General features: G+C 43.1%; 1 protein-coding gene across 1 annotated transcript in view; it reads right to left on the bottom strand.

The window, feature by feature from the left end:
- Positions 1-22176, bottom strand: part of LOC115168882 (protein bassoon) — a 170208-nt gene extending 148032 nt beyond the window's left edge. The window contains exon 1 of the mRNA XM_029724407.1: positions 21901-22176. Within this exon, the coding sequence (XP_029580267.1) occupies positions 21901-22070 (170 nt within the window). The 5' untranslated portion in view covers positions 22071-22176. The remainder of the gene's footprint in view (positions 1-21900) is intronic.
- Positions 22177-27496: the final 5320 nt, after the last annotated feature.

Genomic DNA, 27496 nt, shown 5'->3' on the forward strand with positions numbered 1-27496 from the left:
CAACTGTGGGCAGGGTTGAAATAAACAGAGCCTTAGGAAGAATGTTACGGTGCCCTTCGTTCCATTAATATTGTTTTCTCTCATAATAATCTCATAAAAATACGTATTGGACGAAAATACCGAAAATAATCTTATTTACACTTTGTAGTCAATTTTGTCCCTAGAATAAATGTTTCTGACGCATATCAATGCTACATAGGCCTTTTCCTAAATTGAGCTTTTTTGGTTCAGTCACAATTTAAGGTCACACAGTGCATGAACAGGTAGCCTAGTTGTTGTACCATTGGTCATTTATGATTTGTGCATTAAGAGAGTTTGATCAGACCACAACAGGCTACAGTTCTCTTAACTTTGGTCGACCCATTGTGTGTGGTGTGGAGGAGCACCTGTCCAATAGCATGAATAACAGACCTTTATATTATTACTTGCATGCCATACAGTTAATATGGCATGATCAGATGGGGCTGCTCCATAGAAATAGATAGTGTACTCATCTTTGTATCTGTGCCATTATAGTGCCTATGACAGCACGGGCAGCGCCATTAAGGCAGTCTCCATTTTGAAGTAGTACATTTTCTTCTTCATGATTGGCTGATCCCTCCTGATGACCAGGGATGGACATGACTCTAACAGGGTCACCAGGAGGGATCAGCCAATGAAGTTGGAAGTCCCACCCAGTTGACTACATTAAAATAGTGGATGCCCTCAATGGCGCTGCCCATGCTAATACGGCCTATTGGTCGCTAAAGGCCTCTATCATTCTCTACGGGCTGCTCTTAGCCAAACACCCATTCCTATCCCTTAATGCAATTGGATTGAGATGGCGACGATAGATCACAAGGAGGAGACCGGGCTGACAAATGCCTCGCTCCGATGGTCATGTAAAGGATAATTTCGGCCTAGTGGGAGTGAAATTTTTGGAGAAAGTGGATCCCTGCCTTTTGGCTGATCCATATGTAGTCTCAGGCTGAGTAGAAAAGAAGTTGAGGACTGTTAAATCGGTGAAGTAGCCTTTGTATTTTCTGTGTTTATTTTGTCCAGAGGAAGCAGGCGCTTTGCCTCAAGTGTTGAGGTGGAGCAACTGAAATTGAAGATTCCCTGTGTCTGTGACGCCCGCTATTTAGTGCGAAGCAGACCCGGTGGCGAAACTGAGAAGACACTGTCTGTCCTTTTGAGTTTTTACCTGATAAACTCAAGTTAGGATATGTCAGTTATCCTGTGAAAGCTTTTGTGCCAAACCCACTAAGGTGCTTTAATTTAACTAGGCAAATCAGTTAAGAACACTTTTCTTATTACAATGATTGTCTACCCCAGCCAAACCCGGACAACTGTGCGCCGCCCTATGGGACTCCCAATCACAGCCAGATGTGATGCAGCCTGGATACGAACCAGACTGTAGTGACGCCTCTTGCACTGAGATGCAGTGCCTTAGACTGCTGCGCCACTCGGGAGCACTCTTCTTAGATGCCAAGCTTCTGGTCATGTTGCAGCGGTCTGTAGGAGGGAGCTTCAGAGACGTGAGAAGTGATCAGGAGGGCATGGGACAAAGGAATGTGTACTATTGGTGGAAGAAACTGTGTGTGTCAATTGTGGGGGTGCCCATGTTGCTGGGCATCAGAAGTTACCGGTGCGAGAGAGACAGGTTGAGGTTGCCAGGGTCAGTGTCGAACAGAAGGTGCAGTATGCTAAGGCAGTAAAGAGAGTAGAGGATTATGGGTCAAGGGTGAGCAGTAGAGCTAGGCCAATACAGAGTGATATGCATTTGTGCTTCAGTAAGGTTGGCTTCTTAGCATTTATTTCCATGGTTATCAACTGTACCGCAGAAATAGAACGTCATTTATAGAAAATATATGTTGTGGTGGCATCTGCAGAGAAGTACTTGGGTGTTCTAGGTTTTACTGCAGAAGAGTTACGAGGTGTGTTCAGAGAAAGAGTCCCGTCCTCCCATGCCGTCAGCCTGGTGTAGGATCAGTTAGGTTCAAAGTAGTGGAATAGGGTGGTATATAGATGGAGGGTTAGTTAGGGTCAAAGTAGTGGATGGGGTGGTATATAGATGGAGGGGTTAGTTAGGGTCAAAGTAGTGGGATGGGGTGGTATATAGATGGAGGGTTAGTTAGGGTCAAAGTAGTGGGATGGGTTGTATATAGATGGAGGGTTAGTTAGGGTTAAAGTAGTGGGATGGGGTGGTATATAGATGGAGGGTTAGTTAGGGTCAAAGTAGTGGGATGGGTGGTATATAGATGGAGGGTTAGTTAGGGTCAAAGTAGTGGGATGGGGTGGTATATAGATGGAGGGTTAGTTAGGGTCAAAGTAGTGGGATGGGTGGTATATAGATGGAGGGTTAGTTAGGGTCAAAGTAGTGGGATGGGGTGGGTATATAGATGGAGGGTTAGTTAGGGTCAAAGTAGTGGGATGGGGTGGTATATAGATGGAGGGTTAGTTAGGGGTCAAAGGTAGTGGGATGGGGTAGTATATAGATGGAGGGTTAGTTAGGGTCAAAGTAGTGGGATGGGGTGGTATATAGATGGAGGGTTAGTTAGGGTCAAAGTAGTGGGATGGGTGGTATATAGATGGAGGGTTAGTTAGGGTCAAAGTAGTGGGATGGGGGGGTATATATGGGGGGTTAGTTAGGGGTCAAGTAGTGGGATGGGGTGGTATATAGATGGAGGGTTAGTTAGGGTCAAAGTAGTGGGGAGGGGTGGTATATAGATGGAGGGTTAGTTAGGGTCAAAGTAGTGGGATGGGGTGGTATATAGATGGAGGGTTAGTTAGGGTCAAAGTAGTGGGATGGGTTGTATATAGATGGAGGGTTAGTTAGGGTCAAGTAGTGGGATGGGGTTGTATATAGATGGAGGGTTAGTTAGGGTCAAAGTAGTTGGGATGGTTGTATATAGATGGGGGGTTAGTTAGGGGTCAAAGTAGTGGGATGGGTGGTATATAGATGGAGGGTTAGTTAGGGTCAAAGTAGTGGGATGGGGTGGTATATAGATGGAGGGTTAGTTAGGGTCAAAGTAGTGGGATGGGTGGTATATAGATGGAGGGTTAGTTAGGGTCAAAGTAGTGGGATGGGTGGTATATAGATGGAGGGTTAGTTAGGGTCAAAGTAGTGGGATGGGTGGTATATAGATGGAGGGTTAGTTAGGGTCAAAGTAGTGGGATGGGTGGTATATAGATGGAGGGTTTAGTTAGGGTCAAAGTAGTGGGATGGGGTGGTATATAGATGGAGGGTTAGTTAGGGTCAAAGTAGTGGGATGGGGTGGTATATAGATGGAGGGTTAGTTAGGGTCAAAGTAGTGGGATGGGTGGTATATAGATGGAGGGTTAGTTAGGGTCAAAGTAGTGGGATGGGTGGTATATAGATGGAGGGTTAGTTAGGGTCAAAGTAGTGGGATGGGTGGTATATAGATGGAGGGTTAGTTAGGGTCAAAGTAGTGGGATGGGTGGTATATAGATGGAGGGTTAGTTAGGGTCAAAGTAGTGGGATGGGTGGTATATAGATGGAGGGTTAGTTAGGGTCAAAGTAGTGGGATGGGTGGTATATAGATGGAGGGTTAGTTAGGGTCAAAGTAGTGGGATGGGGTGGTATATAGATGGAGGGTTAGTTAGGGTCAAAGTAGTGGGATGGGTTGTATATAGATGGAGGGTTAGTTAGGGTCAAAGTAGTGGGATGGGGTGGTATATAGATGGAGGGTTAGTTAGGGTCAAAGTAGTGGGATGGGTGGTATATAGATGGAGGGTTAGTTAGGGTCAAAGTAGTGGGATGGGTGGTATATAGATGGAGGGTTAGTTAGGGTCAAAGTAGTGGGATGGGTTGTATATAGATGGAGGGTTAGTTAGGGTCAAAGTAGTGGGATGGGTGGTATATAGATGGAGGGTTAGTTAGGGTCAAAGTAGTGGGATGGGTGGTATATAGATGGAGGGTTAGTTAGGGTCAAAGTAGTGGGATGGGGTGGTATATAGATGGAGGGTTAGTTAGGGTCAAAGTAGTGGGATGGGTGGTATATAGATGGAGGGTTAGTTAGGGTCAAAGTAGTGGGATGGGTGGTATATAGATGGAGGGTTAGTTAGGGTCAAAGTAGTGGGATGGGGTGGTATATAGATGGAGGGTTAGTTAGGGTCAAAGTAGTGGGATGGGTGGGATATAGATGGAGGGTTAGTTAGGGTCAAAGTAGTGGGATGGGTTGTATATAGATGGAGGGTTAGTTAGGGTCAAAGTAGTGGGATGGGGTGGTATATAGATGGAGGGTTAGTTAGGGTCAAAGTAGTGGGATGGGTGGTATATAGATGGAGGGTTAGTTAGGGTCAAAGTAGTGGGATGGGGTGGTATATAGATGGAGGGTTAGTTAGGGTCAAAGTAGTGGGATGGGTGGTATATAGATGGAGGGTTAGTTAGGGTCAAAGTAGTGGGATGGGGTGGCATATAGATGGAGGGTTAGTTAGGGTCAAAGTAGTGGGATGGGGTGGTATATAGATGGAGGGTTAGTTAGGGTCAAAGTAGTGGGATGGGTGGTATATAGATGGAGGGTTAGTTAGGGTCAAAGTAGTGGGATGGGTGGTATATAGATGGAGGGTTAGTTAGGGTCAAAGTAGTGGGATGGGGTGGTATATAGATGGAGGGTTAGTTAGGGTCAAAGTAGTGGGATGGGTGGTATATAGATGGAGGGTTAGTTAGGGTCAAAGTAGTGGGATGGGGTGGTATATAGATGGAGGGTTAGTTAGGGTCAAAGTAGTGGGATGGGTGGTATATAGATGGAGGGTTAGTTAGGGTCAAAGTAGTGGGATGGGTTGTATATAGATGGAGGGTTAGTTAGGGTCAAAGTAGTGGGATGGGGTGGTATATAGATGGAGGGTTAGTTAGGGTCAAAGTAGTGGGATGGGTGGTATATAGATGGAGGGTTAGTTAGGGTCAAAGTAGTGGGATGGGTGGTATATAGATGGAGGGTTAGTTAGGGTCAAAGTAGTGGGATGGGTGGTATATAGATGGAGGGGTTAGTTAGGGTCAAAGTAGTGGGATGGGGTGGTATATAGATGGAGGGTTAGTTAGGGTCAACGTAGTGGGATGGGGTGGTATATAGATGGAGGGTTAGTTAGGGTCAAAGTAGTGGGATGGGTGGTATATAGATGGAGGGTTAGTTAGGGTCAAAGTAGTGGGATGGGTGGTATATAGATGGAGGGTTAGTTAGGGTCAAAGTAGTGGGATGGGGTGGTATATAGATGGAGGGTTAGTTAGGGTCAAAGTAGTGGGATGGGTGGTATATAGATGGAGGGTTAGTTAGGGTCAAGTAGTGGGATGGGGTGGTATATAGATGGAGGGTTAGTTAGGGTCAAAGTAGTGGGATGGGTGGTATATAGATGGAGGGTTAGTTAGGGTCAAAGTAGTGGGATGGGTGGTATATAGATGGAGGGTTAGTTAGGGTCAAAGTAGTGGGATGGGGTGGTATATAGATGGAGGGTTAGTTAGGGTCAAAGTAGTGGGATGGGGTGGTATATAGATGGAGGGTTAGTTAGGGTCAAAGTAGTGGGATGGGGTGGTATATAGATGGAGGGTTAGTTAGGGTCAAAGTAGTGGGATGGGTGGTATATAGATGGAGGGTTAGTTAGGGTCAAAGTAGTGGGATGGGGTGGTATATAGATGGAGGGTTAGTTAGGGTCAAAGTAGTGGGATGGGGTGGTATATAGATGGAGGGTTAGTTAGGGTCAAAGTAGTGGGATGGGTGGTATATAGATGGAGGGTTAGTTAGGGTCAAAGTAGTGGGATGGGGTGGTATATAGATGGAGGGTTAGTTAGGGTCAAAGTAGTGGGATGGGTGGTATATAGATGGAGGGTTAGTTAGGGTCAAAGTAGTGGGATGGGGTGGTATATAGATGGAGGGTTAGTTAGGGTCAAAGTAGTGCGATGGGGTGGTATATAGATGGAGGGTTAGTTAGGGTCAAAGTAGTGGGATGGGTGGTATATAGATGGAGGGTTAGTTAGGGTCAAAGTAGTGGGATGGGTGGTATATAGATGGAGGGTTAGTTAGGGTCAAAGTAGTGGGATGGGGTGGAGGGTTAGCTGGTGGTACCATTTTTTCCTTTTCTCCTTCCTCTTTAATTTTTGTGTAACAAAACACAACATGATCGATAACACCCTACCCCACAGTAGGTGGTGGCATGCACAAACAAAATGTGCGAACGCCATGATACCAAATAATAATAAGAAAATGCAGTTGGATCCTCTCACATCCAGTATGTGGGTTAGTGCTATACGGGTTAATTTGGACGTCTCTAAGCTATACCCTTACCCTAACGTTAACCCTTACCCTAACCATAACTCTGACCAAACCATAACCCTAACCTTAACCGTTTTCAATTACAACTTCAATGGGTGATGTCAGTTGGGACATCCCAAGGATTCCGTTTAGACTTTTCCCAGAGTGTGTCAACAGTCAGGACATAATACAGATTGATAGATTATTCTGGTCCTCAAGGGGCCAGATTGGTGTCACACGTTTTCCCATATCCCTAGCTAACACACCTGATTAAACTAATTGCATTCTAAACTGAAGACCATGGTTAGTTGATTATTGGAGTTATCTATAGCGGCAGCTAAAGCGTGACACGGATCAGGCCCCCAGAGGACTGGCGTTACCTAACTGATACTGGACAGCAGTCTCTATTACTGAGCTGGAGAAGCCTTCTCTGAACCAATGATTTAACAGAGTTGAACAAAAGCTTTGGCAAACTGGTGTAAGAACTGTGAACAGAGGCTGCCCTTGGCAATGACAAGTGTTTTGCAGTGCGTACAGAAAAACCGAGTGCGAGGGAGGAGTGCTTTTAACACTGTTAATGTTTATGTATTCGGTCTTAAGTGTCAATGTACTAGTGATTCCAGGGTGAATTCAAGCGATTGAGTGAAAGTGGTATGACAGGAAAAGAAAGGAGAGGAGAGGAAAGAGACTCATATAGAGCAGCAGGATTTCTAAGAGTGCAGATAAGAGCCTGGTATAACAACTAACAACTAACTCCTCACTATTATCTATTATTAATATATTAATAATATTTAATTCACATCATATTTTAAAGTCACTGAAAGCAATCAAGAAACTGTATTTAAAAAAGCATGTTGATCTTTATCGGATAGAATCTCTCAAATCTATGTTTGACAAAGATGTATATGGACATGATAACCATGGATATGACACACATTTGTCTCCACTTCCTGTATGATAGAAACTGTTCTTCACTAATTATCACATTGAGACAGGCGTCGGTCAGACTGCAATCACCACTCTACGCCTCAACATAATTAAATCAACCAGGAAATATTAACTTTGAGATGACGGCTACAGAACAACAGCGAAGCAAAGAAGACACATGTACTTTCGGCTTGTAAAAAAAACCTTAATCCTCTCTCTTTGTCTCTCCGACAAAGGCAAGCCTCTCTCATTCTCCAAGGCTCAGATAAACGAAGAGCAGGAGCGCAGTCCCAGACTTGATACAAAAGCTTGCTTAATGAACACTGCCAAAGGATTTGGCTGAGAGTCGGTTTTCCTTCCTCCTCCCATTTAGCCACCCTCTGTAGTGCACTGCTACCATCCACCCTCTGTAGTGCACTGCTACCATCCACCCTCTGTAGTGCACTGCTACCATCCACCCTCTGTAGTGCACTGCTACCATCCACCCTCTGTAGTGCCCTGCTACAGTACCATCCACCCTCTGTAGTGCACTGCTACCATCCACCCTCTGTAGTGCACTGCTACAATCCACCCTCTGTAGTGCACTGCTACCATCCACCCTCTGTAGTAAACTGCTACCATCCACCCTCTGTAGTGCACTGCTACCATCCACCCTCTGTAGTGCCCTGCTACCATCCACCCTCTGTAGTGCACTGCTACCATCCACCCTCTGTAGTGCACTGCTACCATCCACCCTCTGTAGTGCACTGCTACCATCCACCCTCTGTAGTGCACTGCTACCATCCACCCTCTGTAGTGCACTGCTACCATCCACCCTCTGTAGTGCACTGCTACCATCCACCCTCTTTAGTGCACTGCTACCATCCACCCTCTTTAGTGCACTGCTACCATCCACCCTCTGTAGTGCCCTGCTACAGTACCATCCACCCTCTGTAGTGCACTGCTACCATCCACCCTCTATAGTGCACTGCTACCATCCACCCTCTGTAGTGCCCTGCTACAGTACCATCCACCCTCTGTAGTGCACTGCTACCATCCACCCTCTGTAGTGCCCTGCTACAGTACCATCCACCCTCTGTAGTGCACTGCTACCATCCACCTTCTGTAGTGCACTGCTACCATCCACCCTCTGTAGTGCACTGCTACCATCCACCCTCTGTAGTGCACTGCTACCATCCACCCTCTGTAGTGCACTGCTACCATCCACCCTCTGTAGTGCACTGCTACCATCCACCCTCTGTAGTGCCCTGCTACAGTACCATCCACCCTCTGTAGTGCACTGCTACCATCCACCCTCTGTAGTACACTGCTACCATCCACCCTCTGTAGTGCCCTGCTACAGTACCATCCACCCTCTGTAGTGCACTGCTACCATCCACCCTCTGTAGTGCCCTGCTACAGTACCATCCACCCTCTGTAGTGCACTGCTACCATCCACCTTCTGTAGTGCACTGCTACCATCCACCCTCTGTAGTGCACTGCTACCATCCACCCTCTGTAGTGCCCTGCTACAGTACCATCCACCCTCTGTAGTGCACTGCTACCATCCACCCTCTTTAGTGCACTGCTACCATCCACCCTCTTTAGTGCACTGCTACCATCCACCCTCTGTAGTGCCCTGCTACAGTACCATCCACCCTCTGTAGTGCACTGCTACCATCCACCCTCTGTAGTGCACTGCTACCATCCACCCTCTGTAGTGCCCTGCTACAGTACCATCCACCCTCTGTAGTGCACTGCTACCATCCACCCTCTGTAGTGCACTGCTACCATCCACCCTCTGTAGTGCCCTGCTACAGTACCATCCACCCTCTGTAGTGCACTGCTACCATCCACCCTCTGTAGTGCACTGCTACCATCCACCCTCTGTAGTGCCCTGCTACAGTACCATCCACCCTCTGTAGTGCACTGCTACCATCCACCCTCTGTAGTGCACTGCTACCATCCACCCTCTGTAGTGCACTGCTACCATCCACCCTCTGTAGTGCCCTGCTACAGTACCATCCACCCTCTGTAGTGCACTGCTACCATCCACCCTCTTTAGTGCACTGCTACCATCCACCCTCTTTAGTGCACTGCTACCATCCACCCTCTGTAGTGCCCTGCTACAGTACCATCCACCCTCTGTAGTGCACTGCTACCATCCACCCTCTGTAGTGCACTGCTACCATCCACCCTCTGTAGTGCCCTGCTACAGTACCATCCACCCTCTGTAGTGCACTGCTACCATCCACCCTCTGTAGTACACTGCTACCATCCACCCTCTGTAGTGCCCTGCTACAGTACCATCCACCCTCTGTAGTGCACTGCTACCATCCACCCTCTGTAGTGCCCTGCTACAGTACCATCCACCCTCTGTAGTGCACTGCTACCATCCACCCTCTGTAGTGCCCTGCTACAGTACCATCCACCCTCTGTAGTGCACTAATACCAGCCCAGTAGTAGGCAGCAGCAGCATCACACTCACACCCTGCAATCAACCCACTGGGAAAAAATCAACATTGAATCAACATTGTTTCCACATCAATTCAACTACAAAATCAATGTGATGATGTTAAATTCACATGGAAAACTGACTGGACTTGCAAAAAGTAATCAATGTAAGGGAATTTCGTATTTTTTCATCCACATTTTTACCTAAATCAAATTACCTGACATTTTTTGTTGATTTCATGTTGAATTCACGTTAGTTGACAACTCAAGCCAAATGTAAATCAAAACTAGACATTGAAATGACGTCTGTGCCCAGTGGGAAGGACCTGATTCATTCAAATCAGACCACTCATTCTCTCCCTTCTCTCTGCTCTCGTTGACTAGCCTCCTGAAGACAACAATCTAAATGTGTAGCTATTCTAATTATGCAGAAAATTATCTCACTGATTTAATTAGTCTAACCAGAGGGATAGTGAAGGTATTACCATACTGTTTACAACATCTATCCTTTTCAGATCTGAGTGGAAAAAACAACAAGGCGGAGAAAAGGGAAGGAGTCAGAGGATTTGAATCCATCCTTCGCCTTCTACAGCGAGCCACAGTTCTGGAGTACACAGATTGTTTATGGGAGTTGGGGTGAAGGAATCCAGCATGATTTGTGTGATGAAAGAGGGAGTGGTTTAAGCCAATCAAACCAACCAATCAGAAAGCAGAAAAAAATATATGACCAAACTAAGGCTGTGGCAGTCATGAAATTTTGTCAGACGGTTATTGTCAAGCAAATAACTGCCGGTCTCACAGTAATTGACAGTTAATTAACATAAACACGCAATTCCTGGCTTCCAACGCATAGCCTACTAGCCAGTGACGCAGACTTTTGGAACATCAACATTTTAAAAAGTCTAATAAATCCATTTAATATCGCCTACACCATCACAATATATCCATTATTTAATTTAGACAGGTCTAAAGAAACATGATATGAAGAAAATGTATTCTATTTCAGAAGAACAGTATAGCATACTCTGAGTTGTCCTTATATTAGGCCCTGATATGCTGTGCCATATGGCTGTGGGCTACATTAGTTCATTTAGCAGACAAGATTTGCTTAGAAATGCGTGTCATAATTGTTTATTATTTTATAGTATGAAAAATACAATTGAACATAGCTGAATAAAATAGAAAGGATATTTTCTCCAAACAATTTCCAAGGAAGTGCACTATTCTGTGTTCAGCAGTTAAAGAAATAGGACCTCCTATATGCTTCATTTAGAGCTATTTATGCAACTTTAGTTGTGATACAAACGTTGGGTTATATGTTTTGATTTTAATACATTCTAAGGCAGCATGATGCGGCACTAATGATTTGAATGAAGTTAAATAAAAGGCATGAGCTCTGATTTGTTTCTTGTGCAGGCTGCACACACTTTGACAAGCACTTGATAATATTCTCACCAGGTCGCGAATTTCCAGGCAGCATCCCGCTTGTGTGGGCAAAGTGGCCGTTGTGCCCTTGGACTGAATAATTATATAATTATAATTCCCTTCTCCCGGCTGCCATGCTCCGAAGCACATCTCACACACATGGCTCGCTCAGATATCTCAATTCTTATTAGCCAATACCTGTCACGTGATCGGAGCCTTCTTACAGGCATCTCAGATAAGAATTAGGCTACAAGTGAAGACAGACACATCAGGAAGGCAATTGCACGCGTCCACGATTATGTATGTAATGCTTTTATTATAAAGGTGCATTTTTATGGTGAAAATGATCTTCCCCAAACTTGAAACTCACGTGCCGCCTTCAGTTGAAGTCGGAAGTTTACATCCACTTAGGTTGGAGTCATTAAAACCTGTTATGGATAGGGGTTCCGCTAGCGGAACGTTTCGACAACATCCAGTGAAATTCCAGAGCACGAAATGAAAAAAAAATTATTTGAAATATTTAACTTTCATACATTCACAAGTGCAATACACCAAATTAAAGCTTAACTTCTTGTTAATCTAGCCACCATGTCAGATTTCAAAAAGGCTTTATGGCGAAAGCAAACCATGCGATTATCTGAGGACAGCGCCCAGCATTCCAACACATGAAAATCAGATTTCAACCCGCCAGGCGTGACACAAAACTCCGAAATAACGATATAATTCATGCCTTACCTTTGAAGAACTTCTTCTGTTGGCACTCCAATATGTCCCATAAACATCACAAATGGTCCTTTTGTTCAATTAATTCCTTCGTTATATCTCCAAAATGTCAATTTATTTGGCGCGTTTGATTCAGAAAAACACCGTTTCCAACTCGCCCAGCATGACTACAAAATATCTAATAAGTTACCTGTAAACGCTGTCCAAACATTTCAAACAACTTTCCTAATCCAACTTTAGGTATTTTAAAACGTAAATAATCGATAAAATTTAAGACGGGATAAACTGTGTTCATTACCGGATAAAAACAACGTGGAGCACACATCAAAAAATTAGAGAGCACTAGGCTGGACCCTCGTTCTGAACAGCCGTACTTCTTAATTTCTCTAAAGAAAAACATCAACCAATTTCTAAAGACTGTTGACATCTAGTGGAAGCAATAGGAACTGCAACCAAATGCCACAGAAGTCTAGGTTCCCATAGAAAACCCATTGAAAACAGAGTCACATCAAAAACATTTTTTCCTGGATAGTATGTCCTCGGGGTTTAGCCTGCCAAATAAGTTCTGTTATACTCACAGACATTATTTTAACAGTTTTATAAACTTTAGAGTGTTTTCTATATTCTATCAATTATATGCATATCCTAGCTTCTGGGCCTGAGTAGCAAGCAGTTTACTTTGGGCACGCTTTTCATCCAAAATTCCGAATGCTGCCCCCATCCTAAAAAATTAAAACTCGTTTTTCAACCACTCCACAAATTTCTTGTTAACAAACTATAGTTTTGGCAAGTCGGTTAGGACATCTACTTTGTGCATGACACAAGTAATTTTTACAACAATTGTTTACAGACAGATTATTTCACTTATAATTCACTGTATCAGAATTCCAGTGGGTCAGAAGTTTACATACACTAAGTTGACTGTGCCTTTAAACAGCTTGGAAAATTCCAGGAATGATGTCATGGCTTTAGAAGCTTCTGATGGGCTAATTGAAATCATTTGAATCAATTGGAGGTGAACCTGTGTATGTATTTCAAGGCCTACCTTCAAACTCAGTGCCTCTTTGCTTGACATCATGGGAAAATCAAAATAAATCAGCCAAGACCTCAGAAAAAAAATTGTAGACCTCCACAAGTCTGGTTCATCCTTGGGAGCAATTTCCAAATGCCTGAAGGTACCACGTTCATCTGTACAAACAATAACATGCAAGGATAAACACCATGGGATCATGCAGCCGTCATACCGCTCAGGAAGGAGACGTGTTCTGTCTCCTAGAGATGAACGTACGTTGGTGCGAAGTGCAAATCAATCCCAGAACAACAGCAAAGGACCTTGTGAAGATGCTGGAGGAAACAGGTACAAAAGTATCTATATCCACAGTAAAACAAGTCCTATATCGACATAACCTGAAAGGCCGCTTAGCAAGGAAGAAGCCACTGCTCCAAATCCGCCATAAAAAAAGCTAGACTAAGGTTTGCAACTGCACATGAGGACAAAGATTGTACTTTTTGGAGAAATGTCCTCTGGTCTGATGAAACAAAAATAGAACTGTTTGGCCATAATGACCATCATTATATTTGGAGGAAAAAGGGGGAGGCTTGCAAGCCGAAGAACACCATCCCAACCGGGGTGGCAGCATCATGTTGTGGGGGTGCTTTGCTGCAGGAGGGACTGGTGCACTTCACAAAATAGATGGCATCATGAGCATGGAAAATTATGTGGATATAGTGAAGCAACATCTCAAAGCATCAGTCAGGAAGTTAAAGCTTGGTCGCAAATGGGTCTTCCAAATGGACAATGACCCCAAGCATACTTCCAAAGTTGTGGCAAAATGGCTTAAGGACAACAAAGTCAAGGTATTGGAGTGGCCATCACAAAGCCCTGACCTCAACCCCATAGAAAATTTGTGGGCAGAACTGAAAAAGCGTGTGCGAACAAGGAGGCCTACAAACCTGACTCAGTTACACCAGCTCTGTCAGGAGGAATGGGCCAAAATTCAGCCAACTTATTGTGGGAAGCTTGTGGAAGGCTACCCGAAATGTTTGACCCAAGTAAAACAATTTAAAGGCAATGCTACCAAATACTAATTGAGTGTTTGTAAACTTCTGACCCACTGGGGATGTGATGAAAGAAATAAAAGCTGAAATAAATCATTCTCTCTTCTATTATTCTGACATTTCACATTCTTAAAAATAAAGTGGTGATCCTAACTGACATAAGACAAGGAATATTTACTAGGATTAAATGTCAGGAATTATGAAAAACTGAGTTTAAATGTATTTGGCTAAGGTGTATGTAAACTTCCGACCTCAACTGTATGTATGCCAGTTAGGCTCTATGCTGGTTGTAAAGCAAATTAATGTGCCTCATTTTAAGAAGTTATTTGTTATGTTACTGCCTTATTCAAAAATTGATATACACACACTGAAACTGTCACACCCTGATCTGTTTCACCTGTCTATGTGCTTGTCTCCACCCTCCTCCAGGTGTTGCCCATCTTCCTCATTATTCTCAGTGTATTTATACCTGTGTTCTCTGTTTGTCTTTTGCCAGTTCCTTTTGTTTCGTCAAGCCTACCAGCGTTTTTTTTCCTGTGCTCCTTTCTGTCTCTAGGTCCTGTTTTCTAGCTTTCATGGTTTTTGACCATTCGGCGTGCCCTGACCCTGAGTCTGCCTGTCGTTCTGTACCTTGCCACACCACCCTGGATTACTGACCTCTGCCTGCCCTGAGCCTGCATGCCGTTCTGTACCTTTTGGACTCTGCTCTGGACTACTGACCTCGGCCTACCCTTGACATGTCGTTTGCCTGCCCCCCTGTTTTGTAATAAACTTTTGTTACTTCGAAACTGTCTACATCAAATCAAATCAAATTTATATATCCCTTCTTACATCAGCTGATATCTCAAAGTGCTGTACAGAAACCCAGACTAAAACCCCAAACAGCAAGCAATGCAGGTGTAGAAGCACGGTGGCTAGGAAAAACTCCCTAGAAAGGCCAGAACCTAGGAAGAAACCTAGAGAGGACCAGGCTATGAGGGGTGGCCAGTCCTCTTCTGGCTGGGCCGGGTGGAGTTTATAACAGAACATGGACAAGATGTTCAAATGTTCATAAATGACCAGCATGGTCAAATAATAATAATCACAGTAGTTGTCGAGGGTGCAACAGGTTCGCGCCTCAGGAGTAAATGTCAGTTGGCTTTTCATAGCCGATCATTGAGAGTATCTCTACCGCTCCTGCTGTCTCTAGAGAGTTGAAAACAGCAGGTCTGGGACAGGTAGCACATCTGGGTCTTCTCCTGAGCCTTGACAGAAACCGAAATGGTCTAATCACACAGTGTGGTGAAGGCACAACAGCGTCTTTTCAACCTCAGGAGGCTGGAGAAATTTGATTAGTCACCTAAAACCCTCACAAACATTTCCAGATGCACAATTGAGAGCATCCTGTCAGGCTATTACACCGCCTGTTATGGCAACTGCACCGCTCGCAACCGCAGGACTCTTCAGAGGGTGGTACGGTCTGCCCAACGCATCACCGGGGGCAAACTACCTTCCCTCCAGGACACCTACAGCACCCGAAGGCCAAAATGATCATCAAGGACAATAACTACCCGAGCCACTGCATGTTCACCCCGCTATCATCCAGAAGGCGAGGTCAGTACAGGTGTATCAAAGCTGGGACTGAGAGACTGAAAAACAGCTTCTATCTCAAGGCCATCAGACTGTTAAATAGCCATCACTAGCACATCAGAGGCTTCTGCCCTATATATGTAGACTTGAATTCACTGGCCACTTTAATGACATAACAATAGTTACTTTAATAATGTTTACATATTTTGCATTACTCATCTCATTTCTAATTCTATTCTACTGTATCTTAGTCTATGCCGCTCTGACATTGCTTGTCCAAATATTTGTATATTCTTAATTCCATTCCTTTACTTTAGATTTGTGTGTATTGTTGTGAAATTGTTAGATATTAATTGTTAGATACTACTGCACTGTTTGAGCTAGAAACACAAGCATTTCGTTACACCCGCAATAACATCTGCTAAACATGTGTATGTGACCAATAAAATTGACACAAGACCCCATAACGACAAAGCAAAAACAGGTTTTTAGAAATGTTTGCAAATTTATAAAACTTTTTAAAAAAAACTGAAATATAACATTTACAAAGTATTCAGACCCTTTACTCAGTACTTTGTTGAAGCACCTTTGCCTTGAGTCTTCTTGGGTAAGATGCTACAAGCTTGGCACACCTTTATTTGGGGAGTTTCTCCCATTCTTCTCTGCAGATCCTCCAAAGCTCTGTCAGGTTGGATGGGGAGCGTCTCTCCAGAGATGTTTGATCGGGTTCAAGTCCGAGCTCTGGTTGGGCTACTCAAGGACATTGAGATTTGTCCCAACGCCACTCCAGCTTTGTCTTGGCTGTGTTCTTAGGGTCGTTATCCTGTTGCAAGATGAGCACTCTGGAGAAAGTTTTCATCAAGGATCTCTCTGTACTTTCCTCCGTCCATCTTTCCTTCGACCCTGACTAGTCTCCCAGTTCCTGCCGCTGAAAAACTTCCCCACAGCATGATGCTGCCACCACCATGCTTCACCGTAGGGATGGTATAGGCCAGGTAATCAGTGGTGCCTGGTTTACTCCAGACGTGACACTTGGCATTCAGGCCAAAAAGTTCAATATTGATTTAATCAGACCAGAGAATCTTGTTTCTCATGGTCTGAGAGCCCTTTAGGTGCCTTATGGCAAACTCCAAGCGGGCTGTCATGTGCCTTTTACTAGTTCTAGGAAGAGTCTTGGTGGTACCAAACTTCTTTCATTTAAGAATGATGGAGGCCACTGTGTTCTTGGGGACCTCAATGCTGCAGAAATTTGCAGGTACCCTTCCCCAGATCTGTGCTTTCAACACAAACCTGTCTCGTAGCTCTATGGACAATTCCTTCAACCTGTTTTTTGCTCTGACGTGCACTGTCAACTGTGGGACCTTATATAGACAGGTGTGTGCCTTTTGAAATCATGTCCAATCAATTGAATTTACCACAGGTGGACTCTAATCAAGTTGTAGAAACATCTCAAGGATGATCAATGGAAACAGGATGCACCTGTAACGATCGTCGTAGAGAGGTGTTCATGATTATTTATTTAAATCAAACAAACACTCGAACAAAAATAACAAAGGGAAACAAAAGTGCACAGTTCTGTCCGGCACAGAAACACAAAAGAGAAAACAACTACCCACAAACACAGGTGATAAAAGGCTGCCTAAGTATGGTTCCCAATCAGAGACAACGATAGACAGCTGCCTCTGATTGGAAACCATACCTGGCCAAAACATAGAAATATAATGACATAGAATGCACACCCCACACCCTGACCTAACAAAATAGAGAAATAAACCGTCTCTCTCAGGTCAGGGCTTGACAGCACCAGCGCTCAATTTTGAGTCTCATAGCAAAGGGTCTGAACACTTGTGTAAATACATTTTTGTTTTTTAAATACATTTCTAAAAACCTGTTTTTGCTTTGTATTTGGGGTATTGTGTGTTGACTGATGAAATGTTTTTAATTTAATCCATTTAAAAAAATAAGGATGTAAGGTAACAAAATGTGGAAAAAGTGAAGGGGTCTGAATACTTTCCGAATGCACTGCATAGGCCTATGGGCTAGGCTATATGAGATGTGCAACTATGATTTGAAAAAGTGTCACGTCCTGACCAGCAGAGGGAGTAATTGTATTAGTTTTGGTCAGGACGTGGCAGAGGGTTTGTGTTGTGTATGTATTTCTATGTTCTGTCTGGTTTAGTTTTTCTATGTTTAGGATTGGGTGTTGGACTCTCAATTGGAGGCAGGTGTTTCTAGTTGCCTCTGATTGAGAGTCCTATATAGAGGTGTGTGTTTGGTTTGGTTATTTTGTGGGTAGTTGATTTTGCACTGCTGTATGTAAGTACCGAGCCTGTAAAACTGTCGGTCTGTCGTTCTCTTTTGTTTATTGTTTTTCCGTGTTCACGTTTATTTAACAAATGATCATGATGAAAACGCAACCCGCTGCGCCTTGGTCATCCATTCACCATGACAGCTGTGACAAAAAGTCGCAAAAATAAGACATGAACTATTACTTGCCTTATTGCACACGTCAAGAAAAACCAGGAAGAGAGAGAGAGGGCGGGAAGGATCTATGAACCATAGAGAAAGAGACAATCTACATTGGCTGGATTTACCGTGTACGAGCTGGACTGTTTTGGACTTACCTGTTGGCGTTTAGACCTGGACCTACCGAGAACCAGATTTGTGTACCGAACCCTGCTATCCTTGACCTTACCTGCGGCCTGGGTGGACCAGGACAGAGAAACAAACACACAGGTACTGTCATGTTCGAAAGAACTTTCATTCTGGGCTGACTTTGGTGACAGTTTCCCACTTAATTTGTGACAAACGCTCCTAACTTTGAAGAGGTTTGCCACAATATATATACTAAATAATATATGTGTGAAATTAGTTTTGATTAAGAATGAACCATTATCATGCAGCTGTCTTGGAACATGGGATAAAAAATACATGTCATCTATGCACTAAGCGAATGGAGGACACTTTTCCCGTGGTTAATTTTCATGCCATCCAGGTACTGTAGGCTATACTCCTGTTGTAAAGCAAAGCAATGTGCTTAATATTAGGAAAGTTGATAAATAAATATAGTAGGCCTAGCCTATAGAAAGTTTGTGGGATCCTCCTCTTTTTAATAGAGGCCATCACTCTGTTTTCTCACAATTGCATAGCCTATAGAAATGTTGCGCAACATGAGCTCATGGGCTCTCATGAAGTGTTTGAAAACATTTGCATTGATGTACGAAAAAAGTATGAAAATGTATGCACTCATTACTGTAAGTCTCTCTGGATAATAGCATCTGCTAAATGACTAAAATGTACAAATCTAAATGTAATGTCAGAGTGATTAGAGGGACAATAGAGCGCTGAGTACCAGGCAGTTAGCAAGTATGGTAGGCTACTAATGACCATCAGCAGCATCAAAGCCTGGAGAAGCCTAATTACCATGACTAAACGGTCACGTGGAATTTGACTGTGGTCATGACTGGTGATCGCCGGTGTGGCGGTAATACGGTCACCGCAACAGTCCTAGACCAAACCTTTGGAATCATTCCTGAATGGAAAATACAGTTACTTAAATTCATGGTGATAAAAGAGTACATTATTTGTGTTTTGCTCAGCACAACTCTGCAGCTTCTAAATTTCCATGGGTGCAGTGCAGTGCTTAGAAAAGGTAAGCAGAGTGACATGGGTTGTGAGATCACAGCTTTCATTCACTGTAGATAGAAAGGGTATGAATAAAAAGCAGAGGCTGTTCTTGGGCAATAAACCACAGTGACGAAAATAGGACACCACAGTGCCTGTTTAATGTGCCATAACAAACCAATTGAAAAGGATGGGACTATTGACTGTGAATAAAACCCATCTCTGAACAAATCATCACAGCAGGCTACTGTTAACTTAGAAGTCATGTTGAGGAAAATCTGTGGAATTTAAGTGCTGCTGCCCTGACTGGGTCAGAAATGGTAGAGGTTGGCATGTTCTCTCATCTTCATGTTTGGCAGTCACAGTATGAGACTCTGACACCTGTGGCCCCTGCAGATGAATACTGGTAGACAGGTCAGAGCTGAGCAGACAGCCTATATTACAAAACCAGCCTATAAACCCAGTCAAGTCAAGAAGGTACAAATTCGAATTTAGATTTGTGGGAACAACCATCCAGGACAAAACTATAGCCATGAGTAGGGTGTCTCTGGTCATGGACAATCAGTTAACAGAGACAACCAACACCACCGAACACTCCATGCAGGTTGCTGTTTCAACGCAGGTAGTTGTAACAGCTGGGTAAGCATTTAAAGGCACTGACACACACACAGACATATGCCCGCACACACACACAACTATTTTAAAACCCTTTTCAATGACTAAGACAAGGACCAAGCTCAACCACTGGGAGCCACTATGCCTTTAATAGATCAGTGCAGGGGATGCTATAGCCTACTACAGTAGCCTAGTATGACGCTCTTTTAAGGGAGGGATTTTTTTATTGACACACATACACACATTTGATCTATGTGTCAGTCATAATGAATGTGGCAATTGGGGCCCATGCATGCAAATCTAAGAAACATATTGTGATTAAAACCTTCAGGCCTACATCCTTACAAACGCAAAGGCTGTCACGCCTGCTCCCCCTCTCTGTCCATTATTATGCACACCAATCACCATTGTTACACGCATCAGCACTTCATGGGACTCACCTGGACTCTATTACCATTGATTGCCTCCCTTATATCTGTTTCTTCACCATGTCTGCATTAAGGTCGTTTTGTTCCCCTTATCAAAACGCTGTCCTTGTTTTGTTTCATGTCTGTTATTTATTAAATATTCCCTCCCTGTACTTGCTTCTCGTCTCCCAGTGTCTGTCCTCACAAAAGCACGGTAGCGTGAAAAGATGCACACCTCATCTCAACACAGAATGAGTAGGCCTACTTATTACCAAGAACAGCCAGAGTCACTGTGATTTGTAGTTTTTTTGTAGTCCATTTAATGTTATGACAAGACTAGACGAAGGTGACATAAGGGTGATTTAGAACGAAACTAGAACAAAACAGTACCATGATTTGTGGAATTTTCATGAAATGTAATACATAGAAGGGTCCTTTGGAGGAAGGATTGTTGACATATATTTGGCATTTGTATCTTAAAGCATAATTGAGAAATAATTCCTAAGAGTTGGAACATTTGTGAGATGTTGGCCTTACCCAGGCCTACGTTAAGACTCCATAAGGTTTAGGGCTATCCTTATGGGCTATGAAGGAAAAATGGTTGTCATATGAAGATTTCCTGCCTACTTGGAAATAGGAGTCAAGTTTTGATTTCAATAACAAGTTTCTTACATTAATATATGAATATTGAAAAATATAAACATGAATATTGCAAATATACAATTTTTGATTTGGCTAATCCAACAATAACATCTCCAATAGAGTGGTAACATCACCAATAGTGATAACATCACCAATAGAGTGATATTCATTCCAACAGTCCAATAATATCTACTGCCTAAAGTAGCAAGACCATTGCCTAGATATATGCATTTCAAATGCTACTCATTATTGGACAGATTAGTAGAGGGAGTTATGATTATAATGTGTATGGCCCATAGGACATGGCTTAGATAAGCCTTGCGTTTCAGAATACCATTTGACAGAGCTTAAATTCTCAAATAGCTGTCTTTAGAGATCCAGATTGCATTGAGACATATGCACGAAAAAAATCTAATGTAAACGCCCTACACCACCCTAGGCCAATCGGCTACATTCAGAACGAAAGGGGTCCATGGACCACACTTTGAGAACGCCTGGTCTAGCCTATTAGACTATATAATGATGGATATGCTGGGTTAGGCTACACATTATCATCATGCCAGGAATGTCTGTCTTTCTACAACACAATGTTAAAATCTAAATCATCAAAGGACTGATAATTCGATGTATTTTGTTATTAAATGTTTGTTATTCATTGCTTATGAATGTCATTCTGCAAAGCATCCCGACACTGATGCGAGCTGGTACCCACAACATCTGAAGATGGGGTCGTTTGCACATCATTATCGAAAGAGTGGCGACACTGACATGAATGTCTTACGATAGCCAAAATACTACTAGGCTACACACACATGTAGCAGCAATAGCTTCTCCCGTGCAAACACCAATGCGGAAACGAAGGAGCTCGAGCATCCTTTATGACAACCTCGAAATAAACTCCAATTCAGTGGAGGGTCATGTCCTCTAACGCTATAATTGCATGGTTTTACTTTTTACCAATGACATTACACTTGATGTAGGGGAAATGCTACCCATTTCGCATTCTATGATATGAATGACACGTCCCAACTGCGAACCCATGATAGGCAAAAACCAAGTAAATTGTAAAAGCTTGTCAAATCCAACTGCCGAAGCCTAACTGCATCGTTTCACTACACAACGAGCAGATATAAAGCATCGTATGCAATGTAAAGTGTATAAGGATATCAAATCTATCATTTTTCTTGATACTTGATATCAACTGCACGGTTGCTTATGATAGGTCTTACCTATTCATCCCCGGACCGCCACCCATTCCTCCCCCGGCAACAGCACCATTGGCGGGCTTGATGTGCTGTCCAGAGCCTGGTGCTGAAAACGAACCGGGAGCTCCAACCATAGAGATGGAGCCCGGTTCTCCGGGTTGTCCGCTTCCCTCGATGCTTCCTTCGTTGCCCATCGTCTCTGGTTAGGAGACTAATTGTATTATTCGACCGTTTTTATAATTATATTAACATAGAAAGCTCAGAGGAGCGAACTCAGCGATGCTGCTCATCCACCGCCATCATCACCTACGATCCAGAGACGTGCGTGGGGCACGCGCACAGATGCGAGAAACAGCCAGGGCACGAGCGCCGGTGCTGACGCTGAGATTGGCGTGCGCGTCGATATATCAGACTATTCTCATGTTTCTTGGAGGAGAGGGAGCGCCCAGAGATCTTGGGATGATGATGATCTGTTTATCTGTTGTAGGCTGCTGATGTAGGCATCATGTGAACGACACATCCACCACCAAACGCACCAACATGAATTAGTTAATCAAATAACCATAACCATAGCACATGCGGCCTAGGCTTGCATACTGTCATAAAGGGGGCCACCAACAACACCAATGAAGTAAATGCATCCAGTACTATGATATTTTCACATGAAAATAGCCCTTGATATGTATAATACTAGAGCAACATAATATCTTTGAAAATAATTTGAAGAATATAGGCCAACATTTATTTACAAAATATTATATAACAACAAAAACAAAAAATAGGGTATAGACTAATAAATTGGCCAGTGCTGGATTAGGCCCTACCAACCGGGCATTAAGGGCCCATGCCTTGGAGCCCAGACCTCCAGGGGGACCCCACTGATTTTGTTATAAAGTTTGAGTTACTCAGATAGCATAAGAACACGACATAAGCCATGGCAAAACATGTAGAATTGCAGTAAATTTGTTTTAAAACGGCAACATTTTCCTCCGCCACTAAGAAGGGGGCCTCTAAAATGTTCTTGCCCAGGGCCCCAGATTTGGTTAGTCCGGCCTTGAGTATGGAGGGAAGGCTTAATTTCCTCTACACATCTTCAATAGATACAGTACCTCTGATTTGAGTAAAGAGGAGTCTTTCCTTTATTGAATTGGTCTTCAAAGCTAGGCACCTTTCCTACACAAAAAAACATATAGACCTACACTCTTAGAAATATGGCTACAGTTAAAAATTATCAAAATATACATACCTTCAGAGGTACACAAATATCAAATTGTATTTGTCACATGCGCCGAATACAACAGTTGTAGACCTTATAGTGAAATACTTACTTACAAGCACTTAACCAACAACACAGTTTTAAGAAAAATAAGTGTTAAGTAACAAATTAAATAAACAATTAAAAAATAATTAAAGAGCAGCAGTAAAATAACAGTAGCGAGGCTATATACAGGGGGTACCGGTACTGAGTCAATGTGGAGGCTATATACAGGGGGTACCGGTACTGAGTCAATGTGCGGGGGTACAGGGTAGTCGAGGTAATTTAGGTCATATGTACATGTAGGTAGAGTTAAATTCACTATGCATCGATAAGATAATAAACAGAGAGTAGCAGCAGTGTAAAAGAGGGGGTGGATAGCCATAGTCTGGATAGCCATTTGATTAGCTGTTCAGGAGTCTTATGGCTTCGGGGTAAAAGCTGTTAAGAAGCCTTTTGGACATAGACTTGGCGCTCCAGTACTGCTTGCCGGTAGCAGGGAGAACAGTCTATGACTAGGGTGGCTGGAGTCCTTGACAATTTTTAGGGCCTTCCTTTGGCACCGCCTGGTTGGCAGGTACAGGGCTGTATGCACTGCCCTCTGTAGTGCCTTGCAGTCGAAGGCCGAGTAGTTGCCATACCAGACAGTGATGCAACCAATCAGGATGCTCTCGATGCTGTAGCTGTAGAACCTTTAGAGGATCTGAGGACCCATGCCAAATATTTTCAGTCTCCTGAGGTAGAATAGGCTTTGTCGTGCTTACATGGTACTGTTCGGTACCATTTAGTGTACATGTGCGGATACAATAAAAAAAATTGCTCCCAATATTATGAATATAAAAAGGTACAATCAGTGGTGATCCGTTATTCATGACAGGCGGGGCTCTGTTTTGAGCCCTATATTTTTAGCTAAAATTTTGGGGAGGGGTTTGACTGTTTTGCATGTTATTTTAGCATTAATACGTGTCACATATCAATTTGCAAACAATGTAAACTAAAAATAATTGTACTGAATAAAGCCGCATACAACATTTTTTTTGAGTAAGGCAGCTCCATAATCCAGGTGTTTCAGCCTAGCTCAGCGCTTTTTGTGATGATGGGTCAGCCAGGGAAAATAGGGAGCGTAGGGGCTGGTAATGTTCTCTAGTTGCGCCATGACTGGCTCAGTGTTCTGTCACTCATGGGGACACTACGTCACCGCCAAATCTACGGGTAGAGCTTAAACATTCAAGCCCCTTGGGTGCTGCCATAGAGTTACATTAGAAGTGCCCATCCAAGAAAGCTCAAGGTCATTGGCCACAGATAAAATGACTTCAAATCACGTTATATCTACAGAAGCTTTGATTGGACGGATCATGTCAACATCATACTTTCAAAATCTTAGCTAGCAGTTATCATCTTGAAGCAAGTCGACAATCTACTGGCAAATAATTTTTAATCCTTGTCATATGAAGATAAATAATGAAGAGAAATTATAGATAAAATGTCTCGATGCTCATCGGCCATTGGACATAAACATTACACAACAAGTTGGAATTCGCAAATTCAACAATGAGTGGTTTGGAAGGAATCAGTGGCTAACTGCAAGCATTGCAAAGCAATCACTAGCCTACAATTCAGTGGAGTAGGTCTGTGGTCCCAAATCTGGGTTTAAGGGTCTCTTTCCCAAGCTTAAAATTATAAACATTCAACATTGTCCGTGCTGTCAATCCAGCATGATTTCTGCTGCGCTCACAACAACTGTTCATTCGGAACTAGGAAATCTGACTTCAGTGTGTTCAAGACAACTGGGAACTCGAGAAAAAACAAGCTCTGACTGGGAAAAGACGTTTTGAATGGTCATCCAACTCAGAATTGTAAGTTGGGAACTCGGCCTCTTTCTAGAGCTATGACCTGAAGATCACTGGCGTCATCATGATTCGACCTTGTTTTTTTTAGAGTTCCCAGTTGTCTTGAAAGCACCATTTATCCAGAGAATGGCAGGAAGTTTGATGACAAAATTTTCCACGATGGACCGCCACGCCACCTTTCTGTTTAAGTGAGCACAGCACAACAAGGTGAGACCAAAAATGTCTTGTATGCTGCTGCACAAATTATGTAATATACCAGGTAGATATCTAATTTCTCTAATCTGCTTGCCATTCCCTTGTGCCATAGTTTGTACATCGCAGTTGTCAGTAGAAACCAAATTTGTTTAAGCAAGTCAGCCATATGAGCTATGTTTTTTTTTAAAGGCAGTAAATAAGTCTGAATGAACTGTTTCGCTGCCAGACAAGGCTCCGCTGATAGCCAGGTGTAGCAGTGGTAAGGTGTTGGGACTCAGCTATTGGGACAGCTTTATATAGACCCTAACAGTTTGTGGGCACCATTTGTCACTGTTATAGTGCAATCAATGTATTGTTTAGTGTTGTGTTGTGTAGTGGCTTTGCTGGCCCCACCAAGATTTACATGCTAAAATCGTCACTGGGTACAATCATCACACATTCTCAAAAACCACACCCATCATTATCATATTTTCCATAATTGTTTCTTTCAATATGTGTGTTTTTGCATGCACATTGATTAATTGATCTTATACTACTCAAAGATAAATATATATTTTTTGTTAACAAATCCAATCGGTTAGTAGTTTGATTTATTGCACACATTACTGAGATGGTTGTTCCCGTTTAGAGGGTTTAGGTAGTCTCATTTATACATTTTTCTCACCTTGCAGTCAAATGCAGGTTGTGGTGATTTATTTCGAGCTATCCTAACTCTGGCTGGTTTCCAATAGGAATTACATATCACTTCACAAGGCAGCATAATGTGACTTGCCCAATGCGAGTTTCAGACCACTGTGTTCGGGTAAAACTAAGCTGTCAAAGTGTGGCCTTATGATATAATATGTAATGTATTGTCATACAGTGTTTAATTTCAATTATAAAATATTCACTTAGGCACCTACTTGGTAAAGGCTACAGGACTGAAGGACATTGAATGCAACAACCATGTCTCTGTCACTAGTACTGGTAACTCTAAAATTCACTTGAAAGGCACCCTGGGAAATATGCAAGTAAGGCTTTACCACCCTTTGTTAAAACAACACACCAAAAACATTTTTAGTGGTACATTTTTGCCACTTAAAGGAACAAATGGCTTTGTCACTGTGGTCGTAGCCTAAAAAGTAACTTTGTACCTTTTCCAAATGTACATTTTTGTACCTGTACTATCATGTTCCCCTACGGTACACTATTGGCTCTTTTATTAAGGTACAAACTGCAAGGGTACAACTAAACTCAACAAAAAAAGAAACGTCCTCTAACTGTCAACTGCGTTTATTTTCAGCAAATTTAGCATGTGTAAATATTTGTATGAACATAACAAGATTCAACAACTGCGACATAAACTGAACAAGTTCCACAGACATGTGACTAACAGAAATTGAATAATGTGTCCCTGAACAAAGGGGGGTCCAAATCAAAAGTAACAGTCAGTATCTGTGTGGCCACCAGCTGCATTAAGTACTGCAGTGCATCTCCTCCTCATGGACTGCACCAGATTTGCCCATTATTGCTGTGAGATGTTACCCCGCTCTTCACCAAGGCACCTGTGTCACGTCCTGACCATATACTTAGGTATTTTTGTATTATATTTGGTCAGGACGTGGCAGAGTTATGTTTGGTTATGGTATAGTGGGGTTGTGAGTGTTGGGTTAGGTTCTAGGTTAGGTTTTCTATGGGTAGGTGTATGTCTATGTTTGGTTAATTGGGGTTGGGACTCTCAGTTGAAGGCAGGTGTTGTCTATCTGCCTTTGATTGAGAGTCCCATATAGTGGGGTGTGTTTGTGTTTGGTATTTGTGGGTAATTGTATTTTGCACTGTGTTTCGTTTTTCCTGTGAAACTGTCACCTTTCGCCTTTGCGTGTTTATTTTGTTTTGTCGTTTCCATCTATAATAAATATGATGTGGAACAGTCAACCTGCTGCGTATTGGTCATCAAGTGATTTCGACATATCTTCCGATGAGGGAGAATACGAGGAACGTGACAACCTGCAAGTTCCCAGACATTTCTGGGGGGAATGGCCCTAGCCCTCACCCTCCGATCCAACAAGTCCCAGATGTGCTCAATGGGATTGAAATCCGGGCTCGTAGCTGGCCATGGCAGAACACTGACATTCTTGTCTTGCATGTACATACTACCTCAATCAGCCTGACTAACCGGTGTCTGTATGTAGTCTCGCTACTGTTTTTCACGGTCTTTTTACTGTTGTTTTTATTTCTTTACTTACCTATTGTTCACCTAATACCTTTTTTGCACTATTGGTTAGAGACTGTAAGTAAGCATTTCACTGTAAGGTCTACACCTGTTGTATTCGGCGCACGT

Source organism: Salmo trutta, chromosome 30 (assembly GCF_901001165.1).
Source record: "Salmo trutta chromosome 30, fSalTru1.1, whole genome shotgun sequence".
NCBI lineage: Eukaryota > Metazoa > Chordata > Actinopteri > Salmoniformes > Salmonidae > Salmo > Salmo trutta.